This window comes from Colossoma macropomum, unplaced genomic scaffold, assembly GCF_904425465.1.
Source record: "Colossoma macropomum unplaced genomic scaffold, Colossoma_macropomum, whole genome shotgun sequence".
Classification (NCBI taxonomy): Eukaryota; Metazoa; Chordata; class Actinopteri; order Characiformes; family Serrasalmidae; genus Colossoma; species Colossoma macropomum.
In genome coordinates this window covers 1755300-1771141 of record NW_023496050.1, presented here as the reverse complement: position 1 = coordinate 1771141, position 15842 = coordinate 1755300, and the positions used below count along the sequence as shown (strand labels likewise).

At 37.4% G+C, this 15842-nt stretch overlaps 1 protein-coding gene across 1 annotated transcript; it reads right to left on the bottom strand.

The window, feature by feature from the left end:
- Nucleotides 1–639: 639 nt before the first annotated feature.
- Nucleotides 640–14895, bottom strand: LOC118804538 (interferon-induced very large GTPase 1-like). Its single transcript, XM_036565031.1, has 6 exons — nt 14817–14895; nt 12388–12504; nt 11655–12284; nt 11037–11107; nt 8603–8686; nt 640–5469 (listed from the first exon to the last, which is right to left on the bottom strand). The coding sequence occupies exons 2-6, from the start codon at nt 12389–12391 to the stop codon at nt 646–648; spliced, it is 5613 nt and encodes a 1870-aa protein (XP_036420924.1). The 5' UTR covers nt 12392–12504; nt 14817–14895; the 3' UTR covers nt 640–645.
- Between the last annotated feature and the right edge of the window lie 947 nt (nt 14896–15842).

The following is a 15842-nucleotide window of genomic DNA, read 5'->3' as shown; positions in this document are numbered from 1 at the left end:
CTTGGTTTCTAACATGGCTCAATCACTCCATGAAAACTGCTCAATCCAGGACTCTCTGCAATTGACTAGAGGTGCAAATCAGAAGCTAAAAGCGTCCCTGTGGACTTCCTTCTTTTGCCTATTTAGAATCAGCACTTGAGGGCTGCTTGAATCCTGTGTGAAGAACTAGCTCCTACGACCCACAATGTTTCCTCACTCCAGTAATTGAGACATTTGGGAGATATCTTCACAAATTAGTTAACATATTTGAGGTATTAGCACATGTAACTGATACTCATGTAAGGTTGGCACGCTGTCACCATTCAGTCTAGCATTCTTTGCTCACCATCATTGCACTTAACTGGGAAACCAAAGTATTCTTTAAACAGGAGATGGATGCGAGGATGATTTTGTGTCTTCCAGTTAAAGCTTGCTCCATCTTGCTCCATCCGTTTGGATAATCAACCATCCAACATGGACAAAGCTGAAGTTAAACTTATTTGAAGTTTCCTCAGCTGCTAAAGTGTAACTGCTGAACCATTTAAGGTGGAACAGAACATTTGAAAATAAGCTGGCAAAGCTGGTAAATTCAGATTCATTCAAGGTAGGCTAGGTAGCTTTTTTCTGATGATAGTTATTACTTTGAGGAATACAATTTCTGTTACACTACAACTCTCTTAAGCTTTCAATAGCTTTCTCTTTAGTGTAATCCTTCCATTCACTGGGAATCTCTCCATGCCCAATGAATTTTTTCTTGTAGTGCTTTTCCAAGTCCTCCTGGAATTTGCACACAAACCATTTCCAGTACGGCATCTCAGAATTATCAGGGCTGATGTTCCACTTGGCATATTCTCCACCTGCAGATCTGTATTCTTTAAAAGAAAATACTTTACCAGATTTCTGAAAATGCAGAAGATTACTTGAAATTGCAGTTGTACAGAAATCAATCCCAAGCTGATTTTTAAAAATGTAAGACCATCCATTTGTGCCGAAGTTACGGTGGAATCGGACACTGTGATTTCCAGTGTGATCTTCCATTGTGTTGGTGCAAATGGCATTACAGAAAGGACACTGTGCCCAGCAGCACTGACAGAGGTGCTCAATCAGAATCTCATCAGGTTTCTTCCTGAACATTTCCAGTTTGAGGTCAGAAATGTCTTGAAAGCCTGTGCTTAACTTTGGCATGATGCTAGTTAGACCTTTAATCACAACCTCTTGAAGAAAGTCAAGGTCTGTAATTTCTTTCTTCTCAAGACATGACTTTTCTTTAAACTGAAGCTCATCTTTTAGCTTTTGTGATAAATGGTGCAGCCACATGTTGACATCTCCGTTGCTGTTATTGGCCTCCTTTGTTGCTTCATTCACAGCATCCATCACACACTTTCCTTTGGACTGGATGTTGCCTTTGATAGTTTCTAGAACTACTAAACAGTTGTCTTTGAAAATGTAGTCATTGACCTTCTTCTTAATAAAATTGTTAAAATGTTCTCTTGGATTCTGAATGTATTGAATGTAATTCTCAAAAGATCCCTCTTCTGCTAGTGATGTCAGAATGTGTTTTTCCAGATTTGACCTGTTTCCATTAAATGCAGGAACATCACGTTTCATTTTCTCACTCAGATCAATGGCAGTTTGGTCATATGCTGCCTGCAGTATTGATGGCTCCAGTGTATCCACAAATAGCTGACCAAACACAGCTGTGGAGGTTGCACCATTACAGTAGTTCTTGAAGATATTTAAGTACTGCTGCCTCTGTTTCTCCAGGTACAGTCTTACATCATAGGCTTCCTTGAATTCCTTGTGCCGCTCTGCAAATTGTTCTGCAGCAAATTTACACACATAGAGGCATAAATCAACTGTGAATTCCTTTTTGAGTATAAACTTTGAGGTGCTGGATTCATATGTTTTCACTTTTTCTTTGACGGAGGCAATTATTTCTGGAATGTAGATGTGACTGTATCCACGTTCAGCAATGGGTACCTTCTGAATTTCTGCCTTAATGTCTGTGGCAGTGCTTCTGATGAGAGCACTCAGTGAATTGCCGTCATCTGCTGTAAAAGTATTCGTTCCGCAGCTGTCTTCACACAGGCCTTGTTTCTCATCTTTGACTACTTGTTCTAATGCACAAGCATTCTTATTGTCATCTTCCTCTCCCTGTTCATCTGTTGATTGCAGATCTTCCTGGTCAGGGTCTTCTTGGTTTTTAAGAATGACAGAGTCTGAATAATCCCCTAAAACGTCCATTCTTTTGTAGGTACCCTGAGTCTCTCGCTCACAAACAAAGCTTAGTTCATAGCTTTCTGACAAGATCTCTGTAACATCACCCCATATATTAATTTCGCCAAATGTGGGTGTGTCTGGTGTCAGTTCGGTGACCCACTTGGACCAGACATCTTCAAATTCTTTTTCGAGTGCTTCTTCTTTGGTTTCTTTGTTTTTTTCTTTGGCAAGGTCTTTACTCAGTTTAAAAAGTTTACTTTCATATGCTTTCTTTTCACAGTCTATTTTCTCCCTCGCTATTTTCAGTCGAATAACTTCATCCAGCTTTCTCTTTGTTCCTTCTACAAGCTCATTGCAAAGTTCTGAAATTTTCCTCTGAAATCTTTCTTGCCATTGAATCAAAATTTCTTTATCCCAGTCTTCATCAAAAAACTTTTTAATTGATGTTTCTACATCTGTTTTTGTCTTTTTCATGCATTCTATGATGTCTTTTTTATCAATTTCCAAGAAACTTTCATTAATGACTCTGTTGTGGAGTCTGTTCTCAATCGCCAGCATGGCGCTCCTCAGACTCCAGGTCCATTTACTGTACTCATGCTCCAGTTTCCTGTACACTGCAATCTCCAAAGTGTTTCTGAAGCTAAACACAAAATTTTCATCTAACAGTGCATTCCACAAACTGCTGAAATTTTCTTTGAATTCTGAGAGTGTCACACCACGGTTTGTGGAGATTTTTGAGATGATGTTGCTCTTTAGCTCCTGAATGTTTTCACAGTACAGAGGGTTTGGTGGTGCCATGGGTGGGCTGCCCTCCCAGAGCTGTGTGAAGTACCACACATCACTCCTCACATGAAATGCAATGACATCACTGAAACATTTTGCATTGCAGTCTTCCTCTTTAGCAGCTAATTTTGTCATGTTGTCCAGTTTGTCCAGCAAGCGTTTCCGTCCTTCCATGTTTTTCTCTCCAGCTGTGACTTCTCCAACATTCTGATGCACAAACATGCAACTGGGATTCAATCTCACTTTCTTCATCCTCATGAAGGCCTGAACAACAATCTGAAGGATGTCCTGCATCTCTGCTGGGTTCTCTCCAAAAATATTGATCAAAGTCATGTTTCCAAGACCTACAACAAATGTTGCAAGTCCATTGTCCTGTTGTCTTGTTGACATTCCAGTAAATTCTAGAGCTCGTAAGCCTTCAGTGTCAACAACAACAATATAATCAAACTTCATTTTTGTCTTCATCTCCTCAGACACTTTAACCAGCTGCATAAAGGCTCCTTTGGTACACCTTCCTGCACTGACCGCAAACTGTAGTCCAAACATGGCATTGAGCATGGTGGATTTCCCAGAGCTCTGAATCCCCAAAACTGACAACACAAAAACTCTCAGATCTCCCAGTTTATTTATAAGTTCATCCAGAACTGCAGAAACCCAGTCCAGGGGAACATGACCTGTATCACCGTCCATCAGCTCCAGTGGATGCCCAGATAGCATCACCTCAGCTGCAATTTTCGGGAGAGTGAAGTCTTTCTTTGCTACTTGAACACTGATTAATGACTCATATATCTGACCCATCTCCCTGAGAATGTGTTCCATACCGAAGGACACAGCGCTCAGTTTTTGTGATATTTCTTCAAGTTGTGTTTGGGCAGCCTTCATTTCTTCTGATTTGTCTGCTTGTCCTTTTAGGTCCAGAACTTTTGACCAGGTCAGATCATATGCTTGACGGAAGCCAGAGAGCTCATCTGTGGTACTGTTATCCAGTAGGATCCCAAGCCATTTTAGAAAATAGCACTTCTCGTTTTCTGTTAGCGACTTCAGTGTGTCAATAAATAGCTCCATTAGTTTTGAGAGTCCATGTTGATGTTGCTCTTTACGAATCTCCTTCATTTCAGCTTGCTTTTTACACTTTTGCATCTCTATGTTGGGTCCTTGAAGTCTGTGTAGTTCCTTCTTTTTCTCACACCACTTATGCCACTGTTTTCCTTGACATGGGAGATACAGCTCCTTAATTTTGGACATTTCAATTCCTTTCAGCAGCATCATTATCTGCATAGCAGCTCCTTTTCCGTTCTGGCATTCCTCATCATTCTCATCTTTTCTTATCTCCTTTTTCTGGCCCAGTTTATCAAGACTGAAAGTAGAAAGTGATTTTGAGGTACATTCCTTAATTACCTTTCTGAGATCCGTAAGCACATCTGATTTGTTCCTGTCTTTGAGACCAATTTTATATTTCAAATTCTTTCCCCCACTGGCCTTTGAGTTATCCTCACAGAATAAGCAAATTAGTGGCTTTGGGCATTTGAAGAGCTTCTGTAGAATTTCATTGCTTGTGATCTTATCATCTTGATCACCTACAACTACAACATTCACAGAAGACATTTCAGTCAGAATCTCCAGTTGTTTCTTGTGAGTTTCTCCATCACCACGTAGATTACAGAAAGCCACACAGTCAGTGAAATGATCTGTGCCTTTGCCAGATGGGAGGTACCAGGAAATCTCCACCACACCAGCCATCAGTAGACGATCTCTGCAGCTGCCTGGACAGTCCCTGTGGAAGAATGTGTTGTGCTTCTCATTGATCAGGCTGTTCATGAGTTGAGACTTGGATGAGGAAATAGCGCCAATCCTAAAGAAGACGACCATTGGTGTTTCTGCTTCATATATTGGTTTGGTTTTGCTGGTTGTCTCACCAGAAATTGCACAGGTCTTCCAGCTCTTCCTAATCTGGCGGAATGTCCACAGAGGAAACTCAATCTTTCCTGTGAAAGGATTTTGCACTAGCAGAGGTAGTGCATATTGACACTGTGAAAGTTTAGTCACTATCAGCTGTTTTAGGAAATTGTCTGAGCAGTGGAACACAGCCATCTGAACATCCATGGGGTCAATATGATCTTTACCTTTTCCATCATCAAGCTCTGACTTTGTCGTGATGAAACTTTCCCATGTGTCCTCCTCATCTTTCTCTGTTGTACCTGACTGTCTTTGATCTCTCTCACTGACTGTAATATTTCTTGCTCTGTAGTCCATCAACAGCAGCCTTTGTAAAAATGTCTTAACAAGTTCTTTCTCTCTACAAGAGTCTTGGGAGCTTAATGACTGTGCAGTTATTTGAAGAACATCTGCAGTTTTTAGCTTTTGTTGCTGATTTTTTTCCAACTGAAGTCTTGTAAAGAGCTGGTCTGTTTGCTTGCCCAAAAGTTTTTCTTTTTCTTCATAGTTCTGTTGAGGGTGTACTGCAACTTTAAGCTCTACATTTTCCTCCTGTAAAACAGTTCAAGTTTCAGTGTTTTTTACATGACACTCAAGTTAAAATGGAACTGAAAAGTCAGAAGAACAAAAGTCTGAATCATTCACAAACTATATCAATAGTGCTTCACATATATTAAGCAGAAGCTTTGCCCTCCTTTGAGAAAATGATATTGCTCAGCGAAACACAGTTAGAACAATTACAGATAACATTAATACAAGAAGTAATTCTATTAAGTAGGTAAGTAGGTTTTTGTATGTCAATGTTTCCTTAACCTTTCCTGTCGTTATTATCTAGTACCTAGTTTGGCTATTCAATACTTCAGTAAATTAAATCAGTTGTGCTGCTGATGGAATTTAATAAATTTATGTGATGGCTGGGGGTGTTGGGGAGACATCTAGAACCCAACATGTTGTAACAAAGGATTTGAGAGTTCTGTTCATGTATGTCCATGTAAACAGAGTCAACAACTTGTGATTCAGAAATGTCCATTATGTAACTGGCAGAGAAAACTAAACGAAAGAACAAAAAACACAAATGATTGGCAACTGGAACTTAGAATGTAAACGGACAAACAAACCAAGAACAGAGGACTGGGGGGCATTTCACAAAGCAGATTTCTCAAGTTCCATTAGATTATATAAGGCTAAAGTTAAGCCTGTCCAATAGGAAAAGAGCGTACATACATTCCTATTGGACAGTCCTCATCTTTGAGTTTACCTTATCTGGCTAACACAGAAATTCTACTTTGTGAAATATTCCTCAAGAGCAGGCACAAAACAGAAAATCATCAAAGAGGAAAATGACAGGCATGAAGCAGGGCTGGGAAACCAGTTAAAGAATGCCAAACACAGAGCTCACACAACAAAAACAAGACTGATAAAAGGAAGTATAGAAAGCACACAAAAGAGGGCAGAGACAAAGGACAAACCGGGGTGGAGATGAAAAACAGACAACACCGGCACTTCACTTGGCTAAAGAAAACATATGCAGAAGGAAACAAGGAACGTGTTCTGTCTAGCTCAAAAGATAGCAACTTTTTTTGAGGGCAAGAAATTCTTGTTTCTTTTTACCGCATCCGTTTTTGCTAGCATTTATTCTAAAGATATATGATGGTTTTATAAGCAAAAATATGTTTACTGCTTTTAAAATATTTGCTGAAGTGCTTAAGACTTATGCACCATACTGTACATATTTGAATTTGTATCTGAATCAGCCTTCCCCCCATGGATCTATTTATCATTTACATTTACATTTACAGCATTTAGCAGGCGCTCTTATCCAGAGCAACTTACAAAAAATGCTTTGGTTATCTAGAGAAAGTATCTTTGCTAGTTACAAATAGGTTAGAGAGAAAGCCAGTCCTGAGCTCAGATACTGCTAGAAACTTTCTAGGATTTCAGCTGATTATTGCTGTATTTCTGTTGAATTAAAATAAGCCTAACTTGTATTGAAGAGTGGTCTCCAAACCCGGTCTTGGAGAGCTACTTTCCTGCAGAATTTAGCTCCAACCTGCATTTAACATGCTGCCCCTCCCCTTATAAAACAAAGGAATCTGATCCAGCCAATAAGGAACTTCTGAAGAAGTGAATTAGCTGGAGCAGGTGTGGCAGATTTTGGTTAGACACTGCAGGAAGGTAGCTCTCCAGGACCAGGGTTGGAGATCACTTGCATAGACTGTATTTTAAATCACTAGATTTATGCTGAAAATATATACAAGTTCATTCAGCAGTGCATTGGCAGTTTGTCATGAGATAACAAAGCCATAATCAATCAATCAATAAGTAAAACCAAAGCAGTAAAACACATTTTTTGGGAATGTAAGTTTAAGACAATTTTTAAAGTGTATTAACCAGTATATGTCAGTGTATTGTCTTGATTTTGAGTTGCTGCTGTAGTGATAACAAATGAAAGATGAACGCTAAACGACTGAGATTTCCTGCTGTGTTACTTCTGTTGCATCAGAAACTGCATTCTAACACACTAAATAGTATATAAGCAGTACCATTAGAAGCTCACTCATTAGTGTAGAAAGTAAAATATAGGAGTCGGTGATTTGGGATGCAACTTTAGTTCAGCTGTTGAGATCCGTTCTATAGTACTTCCTGTGGCTGATCATAGCTTTGCTGTTTCCAAGTTAAAGTTTAAGATATTTCCTGAAGGGTGCATTTATTGAGGTAAACTGGATGTCTACAAATTTTTCTGTGTTCCACATGATGTTGGCTTCTTACTCGCCAGTTTCTTTTTCAGAATTCTTTCTATGTATAAGGTGCCTAAATGTAACTAATGCACAATTTCCAGTGGAACAGAAAATTCAAATACGAGGCCAGCTCTAGCTTAATTATGTTTATGCAAGAGCCGTTATATCTCAGGCTATATCATGTAATCTATAATATATGGATAGTGATAGCACATTATCATACATATATATATATATATATATATATATATATATATATATATATACATACATATATATATATATATATATATTAACAGTACTTACTAGATTAGTGTACTTTGTTACAAAACATGTTACAAAACATGTTATAAAATGTTTAATGACATTTGCTGAACAACCTTTTTTGTTGTTTTAAGTGTAACCTCTGAGTTTCCCAAAACTGGTGTGGAATTTGGAAGTGAAATTCTGAGTAATAAATAAAATTACCAGCTATTTTTTTTTTGTTGTTTGTGCATTCAAATCCAGCAACATAAGTTAAAATCTTCTCAAGGTTCACTCCTGCTATGTGAGTATGAAACAGTATTATTTAGGGCAAATAAAAGTATGAAAATATGAAATATTAATTTGCTCTTTGGTGAATCTGGGCAAGGATCACTGACTGAGCTTGGGAGGCTTCAGAACACACGGCCAGATGGAGCTCATCATAAGATGCATGTATAGCCATATGATACGTATGAATGACTAAATAAATAAATAAAACATGTTATCTGTTTGATTTTATTGCTGCTGTTCAAATGGGATGTTAATGTGTGTTGGAATGCCTCACAGGATCATTATCCATCCCTGGGTGAATCCCAGTAATTTTTCATTTATTTATTTTCCAGATTGTAGCTATTATCATGTGGAGCTGTGTACTGTCCTAGGTGCACTTTACAGCAAACCTATTTGGTTTATTTGTTACTTACCGAAGGATTACGGCCTTTTATTTTGTCCCGGACCGTGTATGAGATTGACTTTAAAGTCTTGAGAAATCTGGATGTTTTGGAGACCTAGAGAGGTATAAAAACCAAAATATTATTTCTTTAATAAATTAAAATCTTGGCCTGCAGTGTGTTGGTAGTCCAACAGTAACACTACTTTATAGTGCCTATCTAATTGCTTTCTAGCAAATAATGACATAATGACATGCCTGAAATTACTGAAGTTCATAAACAGTCATATTTGTAGAGGGATAAGCTGAATGGAAATTAAAAACTAGGCCGACAAGGTAACTACGAAAAATTAACACACATTCAGAAATGTGTAGCTATGAAACAAGAGAAAACAGACAGACAGAAACAGGGGCAGTTCATACACCCAACCAGATTATTCACAAAACCATATACAGGTAATAGTGGTGATGGTGATGACAAGGGTCCAGATCCAAAATTTTCCAAACAGTGGAGATGTTTTGACATTAATATTCTAAATTTAATCATTAAATTTATACATATAGTATATTATGCCTGTAAGGGACATTTACATCGCGGGAAAACAAATATTCAGACACTTTGTTTGTAATATACTCCCTGTTCACATATCTACTTCAAATTTACGCATATAATATATTTTAAATTTGTACTTATACATTTAAACAAAACATATGGTATCATAAGCATAAACAAAAATAGATTAAAAAATGAATTGATAGTACTAATTACATTAATACTTTGTTGCAAATCCTTTGTAAACCATCTTCAAGAAGTCAACAGCTTTAGAGTTTGCAGCATTATGGTTCAGTTTTGCCAGATGCCATCAATTCTCCTAGGTTATGAGGGTCCCTTTCTTGGATTTGAAATTTTAGAATGATCCATAAATGCTCAGGAGCATTCGTGTCTGGAGATTAAGGCTGAGCCATGTGAGCACCTTCACGTTTTTTTAAACCATTCTTGAGTGTTTTTGCTGTGTATTTGGGTTCACTGTCTTGTTGAAATTTCCATTTTCTCCCCTTTCTTGGCTGATGCCATTAAATACTGCTTGAATATGTCCTGTATCGTGCCAATCATGTTCTCGTTGATGATGTGTAATGCCCCAGTAGTGTTTGCAGAGAAGCAGCTCCATATCTTGGTGCTCCCACCTCCATACTTTCACTGTGGGTACGGTGTTCTTGGGATCAAGTCCCCAACTCTTCTGTCTTTAAACATGATGAACTGAATTATTGTTCCAAAACCGTTTTGATTTGTCTTAAGTGCTATGTTATGTGCAAATTTTAGGCGTGTATCTCTTAGCAGAGGACTTTTGCATGGAGTGTAGAAACGGAAACGATTGGGGTGCAGTTTATTGCTTAGTGTTCACTGAGTAACTGTTTCTGCTGCTGCTTTCAGGTTGTTTTGAAGTGACTGCTTTTCAAGTGACTGCTAGGTTTCCTCTCACCTTCTTTCATTTGTCTGCTACATGAACTTTCCACTTGCATATTATCAAACCATTAGTACTGACAGGGCTTCTTAAGGTCTGTGCTAGAGCTCTGTAGCTTTTCCATTCGAGTGTTGTTTAATGCTGTTGTCCAAGAGGACTTTAGGAAGCTACTTCATCTTTACCACGGTTGCTATTTATTGTATGGCAGTATCTTTTATAATGACACTGTACAATTTACACAAGAACATTTCTATTTGTGAAGGATTAATATGTAACTTAATTTATTTGTATTTATAGTCTGTACATACATGTATATTTTAATATTGTGCTCACATATTTTTTTCTTGTCAGTTTAGATTTTTTAACCATATTTTGATTTGTACTGACAATTACATGTTTTACATTTTTGTTCAAATGTATTCATATTTTAATAATTTATAATTTATAAAGTTCATATTCAGAAGACCTCATGTTTAGAATGGATATGTAATGATGTGTCTCTACAAAGAAAGATCAGAATTGTTCAGGCTGTGGTCTTTTCTGCAGCTCTCTATAAATGTAAAAGCTGGATAATAAAAAAGTGGGACAGGAAAAATATTGAAGCCTCTGTACTTGGTGTTGACAAAGAGAAGAGTAAGCAGCAAAAGAGTGGATTTTTTGACAAAATCAAGCCCCATCTTTCACCACGATAACCAAACTGAAGCTATCTTATTTTGAATATATTATTAGAAGAGCCAATGCCTTGGAAATGGCGATGATGCTTGGAATAGTTGAAGGTAAAAGAAGAAGAGGGCAACCAGCAACAAAATCAGAGATATCATGAACCCGCCATTAAGAAGTTTAATCATTAATTATTAATTACTAACCCAGGAGGATAAGCGGTTTAGATGATTTATGTATGTATGTATGTATGTATGTATGTATTAATTACTAATTATACATTGGTTGTTACATGTGTTATTTTATGCTAATGTGGATGATGGTGAAGGGTCAGAAACTACTTACCGTTTCTGTTTCTGTTATTTGTTTGCTGGCTGCAGCATCCACATCATCCTGTGGCTGTTGAGAGCTACATGCTAATAATATAAAAATAGACAAACATAGTTTTTTTGTTATCAGGATGTAGCCAGTAAATAGAATAAACTGTAATATATCAGTTGTTTCCAACTGTAATCATATATTTTTTAATGCGATTTGAAATTAGGGTTAGTTATAGAGCACACCTTTCACAGATTAAATATTAATAATTTCGAATTTCTAATGTGTAAGCTATTTACAAAAATACAAAACAACACCATCAGAGCTGCACATGAAACTGGACAATACCATACTGGTATGAAATATGTGCTGGTTGTAAAGTATCTTTTGTTTTATTCATCAAAAAGCACATCATGTAAACAAAACTAGTTAGGTATTCTAGGATATTTAATGTGGTTTCATTACACAACTTGTCATAGACTGAGTCAGGAATCAATTAAGTATTTTGACTGGGTATTCTTGGTTGAAGGCCTTTCATATTTATCTACCATGTCGGTGACTTTTATGACTTCTTGTATAGAAAACCTGATCATGTTCTAATGCAGTTGTTGACTGATACATGCTCAATGCAAAGTGTATGCTTACCACGTTGGTTCTTACTGTCTTGCAGTCGTTCTCTGAGGTTTGAAGCTGTGTTGTAGAGTTCTGCAGTGTAGCAGCACTGACTGTTCTCAGAAACCATGTGGTCAATCTTCTCCAGCAGTGTTTTCATCTCGGATTGGTTGTTCATGCTCTTGCTGCAGGTGTAATACCTGTCGCCACACTTCGTGAGCAGCTGCTCTAGAACAGGATTTTTTTTCAGGTCATCTATGATGGTGTCACAGTCCTCTTCCTTCTCATAAGTGAAGAGAATCATCACGAAAGGTAGCACACTTTCACCAAACATTCTTTGCAGCCATTCTAGTCCCATCTTATCTGTATCTGTTAACTGGCACAGTTGGAGAACAAAGACAAAGGCATGGATTTCATTTTCATTGACTAGGCGAGCTATTGCCTGGTCCACAGAGTCCAGGTAAAGTTCACTGTCTTGCAAGTCCAGGATGTTAATTAAATTGACACTGCGCCCTGATACATTCCTTATTTTTGAAACAGTCAGAGAGAAATCAGCATTATCTGTTGCAAGTTTATTTTGTCCAAGCAGAATGTTCTCATCTCCAAAATGAACAGCGGAGCTGTTGCCAAACAGTGTAACAGTGAGCTCTTGGATCTTTTGATCTGGAAGACAAAGCCATAAAGTTGCTTTAAAATCAGACCACTCACAAAGAGCTGTACTTCCTGTATTACATATCTGTTTGTTGATATCACTGTATATGCTTACCCATCTTACTGGATGATGAAAGACTGAAACTTGATGACTGTAGTTGTTTTTCCTTCTTTTACTTTCCTGCTTGTCAGCTTGAAGAGTGCTTTCTTCTTTTTTGCCTCTTCATTGCTCCTAAAAATACATTATGAACATTTCTCATTAGTATATAATTCTTTAAAGGAAATGTAGTTTTTTTTAAAGAGTAACTACACCATAAGAACTTTTTTTTCATTAACAGCTGAAATGCACTTCTCTGTAATAATAAAATATACTAGCCTTGCTTGAAATCTGAACACAGCTTTCTCAAACTCTATAAAACATTTTTATCGTGGTCAAGTCCCGCTTCTGCAGCGCCCCTCTGATTCAACTCTTCTATAGGTATGGATGATGTGTGACACGTCACATTATGCAAATCAGTCAACCAATGTTACCGCCCCCTGGTGATGCCCTACTTGTGCCTAAGATTAGGTAACGTGAAGGATCAGAAACGCCTTCCTCTGTCGAGGATGGGGATAGTAGTGGAGAAAAATGGTCAACCTTGTAAGACCTCTGCGTTGCAAAAGTGCTGTTTGATTCTGTCACTCTCCATGTTTTCTGGTAGCTATTGTATGCTAGCTATAAAAACGCAGCAGCCCAGCCCACCTGGTTTCCCTCCCAGCCCCACCTCCAAACCTGTAGATCACTGCAGTGCCCCTCCCAATGTTCCCTCGAATTTTTAAGCATTTTTCAAGTTGAGCCAGGGGTGGAGTTGGAGTGGTGTGTAGTTACTCTTCAAATTAATTCAAAGAAAAACAGATTTTTATTTGCTTGTTCTCATATGCTTGATTTGCCACCTGAGAAATATGCTACTGTCATTACGACATTCTCATTTACAGAACACGATTCCACAACTTCATAGAGTTTGCACTGTGTAGCGTCATATTGAAAATGACATTATAAAATACACTATACAGAGGTTGAATTAAGTGCCCAAACTTCTTGTCTTTGAGGGCCAAAGTGCAATGTTTGTGGTGTGTCGAGGGTCAAAAAGACAAAACTATACACGTAGAATAAATAGAATTCTAAGTTGTAAGTTTAGCAGCCTTAGCCTTACATTTGCTTGAGTTGTTGATATACATCAGAAAATTGACTGCTTTGTGTACTTCAGTTATACTGTGAAGTGTATGTAGTGTAAATAGTCTAATTACAAACAGGTAAAGTTTAAGTTCAGATGTTTGTAATTATATTTGCACATTTTGAATTATTTTGCAACGGTCTGTGTAGGCTGTGTAGGTGTGATTTGACATTATTAATATTAACAAAACTAACTCAGCCAGGTTATTTTTGTCTTTCTGTGTAGACTAATAATATATGCATATTGTTTGAAAGGCCAGAGCAGTAAAGCTGATCTTAACTACATCTTCCACCTGTTTTTACTTACTGAAATCCATATGATGGTGTTTAATGGAAGTGGCCCTCACTAATGGAAGAGGCTTCATTGATGAAGAACAGAAAAACATTACATTTATACTAAATATGATGTTTTTATGATTAAAAAAAGCTCAGCTTTTTATTAAGAGTTGAATATAAATATAATTACTACATAGATTAGTATGACTGCTCAATCACAGTTAAATCATAAACCTCAGGTGTGGGCATTTGCATTGCTAATGCTAACAATTACATTCATCCATACTGCTACTACTACTACTACTAATAATAATAATGTGCACATTTATTTATTTATTTATTTATTTTTGGTTGTCTGCACCACTCCTGCAAGTCCAGCATGGTAAAAATCATCATAGTTCTTTTTGTTGGATGATGTACTCCTGTGTGATCTGGCAGATGCACTGCTAGCTCTGGTTTTGGTAACCAAATGTTTTGAAGCATTACCCTGCACCATTAGCCAGTCACATTTGCAAACAATGGATTCACCCTTGTGCTTCAAAGATTTATTTACATTCCAAAAATACCTCAAGTAACCTTCTCGATTTTGAGCCCCACCCTGTAAATACTTTCTGCAGGCCCAGGTCTCCATATCTTTGTAAACCTTATTAGAGTCTTAAACTGAGAGAGGAAAGTTGGGGATGTGGGTTTAAAGTGTTGGACTTATGAATTCAGAAACTACACTACACTTCAAGAACTACACAGAAATATTGTAGCCTGGAAATTTAAAATGAGTCAGTATTTGGTCACTGTGTATATGACAGTTAACTAAATATGGTAAAACTTTTACCAGTTTGGCTTGATCTGACTTCAAATGATGTTATAACAAATAAACATATACAAATACTTTTTGTTTTTTTTTTTGTTAAAAAAGTTAAAAAGTATGTTTTATGGTGTATATGTCTGTCTAAATGTGTAAAACAAGCCAAAACTGACTTTTGTCCTGACTTAAAATGCCATTTGAGCATTTGCAATGGTCAAATTGTAAAAGAGGAGTAAAAATAATGAAAACTAACCTGAGTACTAGTAAATGTCTTTGTTTCCTCTTGCTGTGGGTTCCTGCCGCTCGCTGTGAGATCTCTGCCCCAGGAACTGAAAGTAGTTTCTGTATTATTGAAGGTTGTGGGGCAGACTTCCTTGAAGTCACATGACTCAGTCAAGAATGTATAGCACTTTAACCTGTTACACCAGAACAAGTGGTCTAGGATCAAATCTCAGTATTATTACTGCAATGTTAAAATTGTTTATTGTTTATTGTTCTTATTGTTGTCTGCTGGAGAGCAGCTCTTATAAAAGCACAGATTGTATCAGTACTGTAATCTGCAGCCGTTAGTAAAACACAGATGTATAACATCGCCACTTTGTGGATAAAGTGTGCTATGACAGTTGCTGAGCACCTCCTTTCAGTCACACATTTACAGATATAATGAAATATCAGATACTTGGACAAAACAGTGTGTAGAGCCATTTTACAGCTGTTCCAGTTTTGCTGCTGTTTGTACTGGTTATGAGAATACATGAGGGGAAAAGGCAGGAGTTGACCAGAATAACAGCTTTGATTCTAGATCCAGCAGAACATGTAGCAGATATTCACGTTTCACATAATGTATTACTTAGAATATGTATAGAACATGCAACATAAGGTTTGTAAAACCAGAAACATAGATATTGTAGTATTTGTTGTAATATTTGTTCTAAAGCCAGGCTTACAGTCCAGGTTGACCTTGATTACATCCTAATTCACAACTGGGCTGACTGTTTGCTATTGTCTGCAGTTACAATCAAGAGTCCATATGATGTAAAAGGACAAAAAAACACCACACTGGTCGTGTCTCCCATACATACAGGACCTTACCCAAATGTATGTACTGTCTTAGTGCAAACAGTGTCAAAAACAGCAGCACCAGCAAACTGTTGTGTTTTCATAGTTGTTTTGCTGTCAGCACCTCCTAGTAACTTGAGTACACATGTTTTTAGCATGTGCAAATTTAGTGTTCTGTTAGGTTTAGCTGACTTACACATTGGCTTGTGTGGCATTCCCA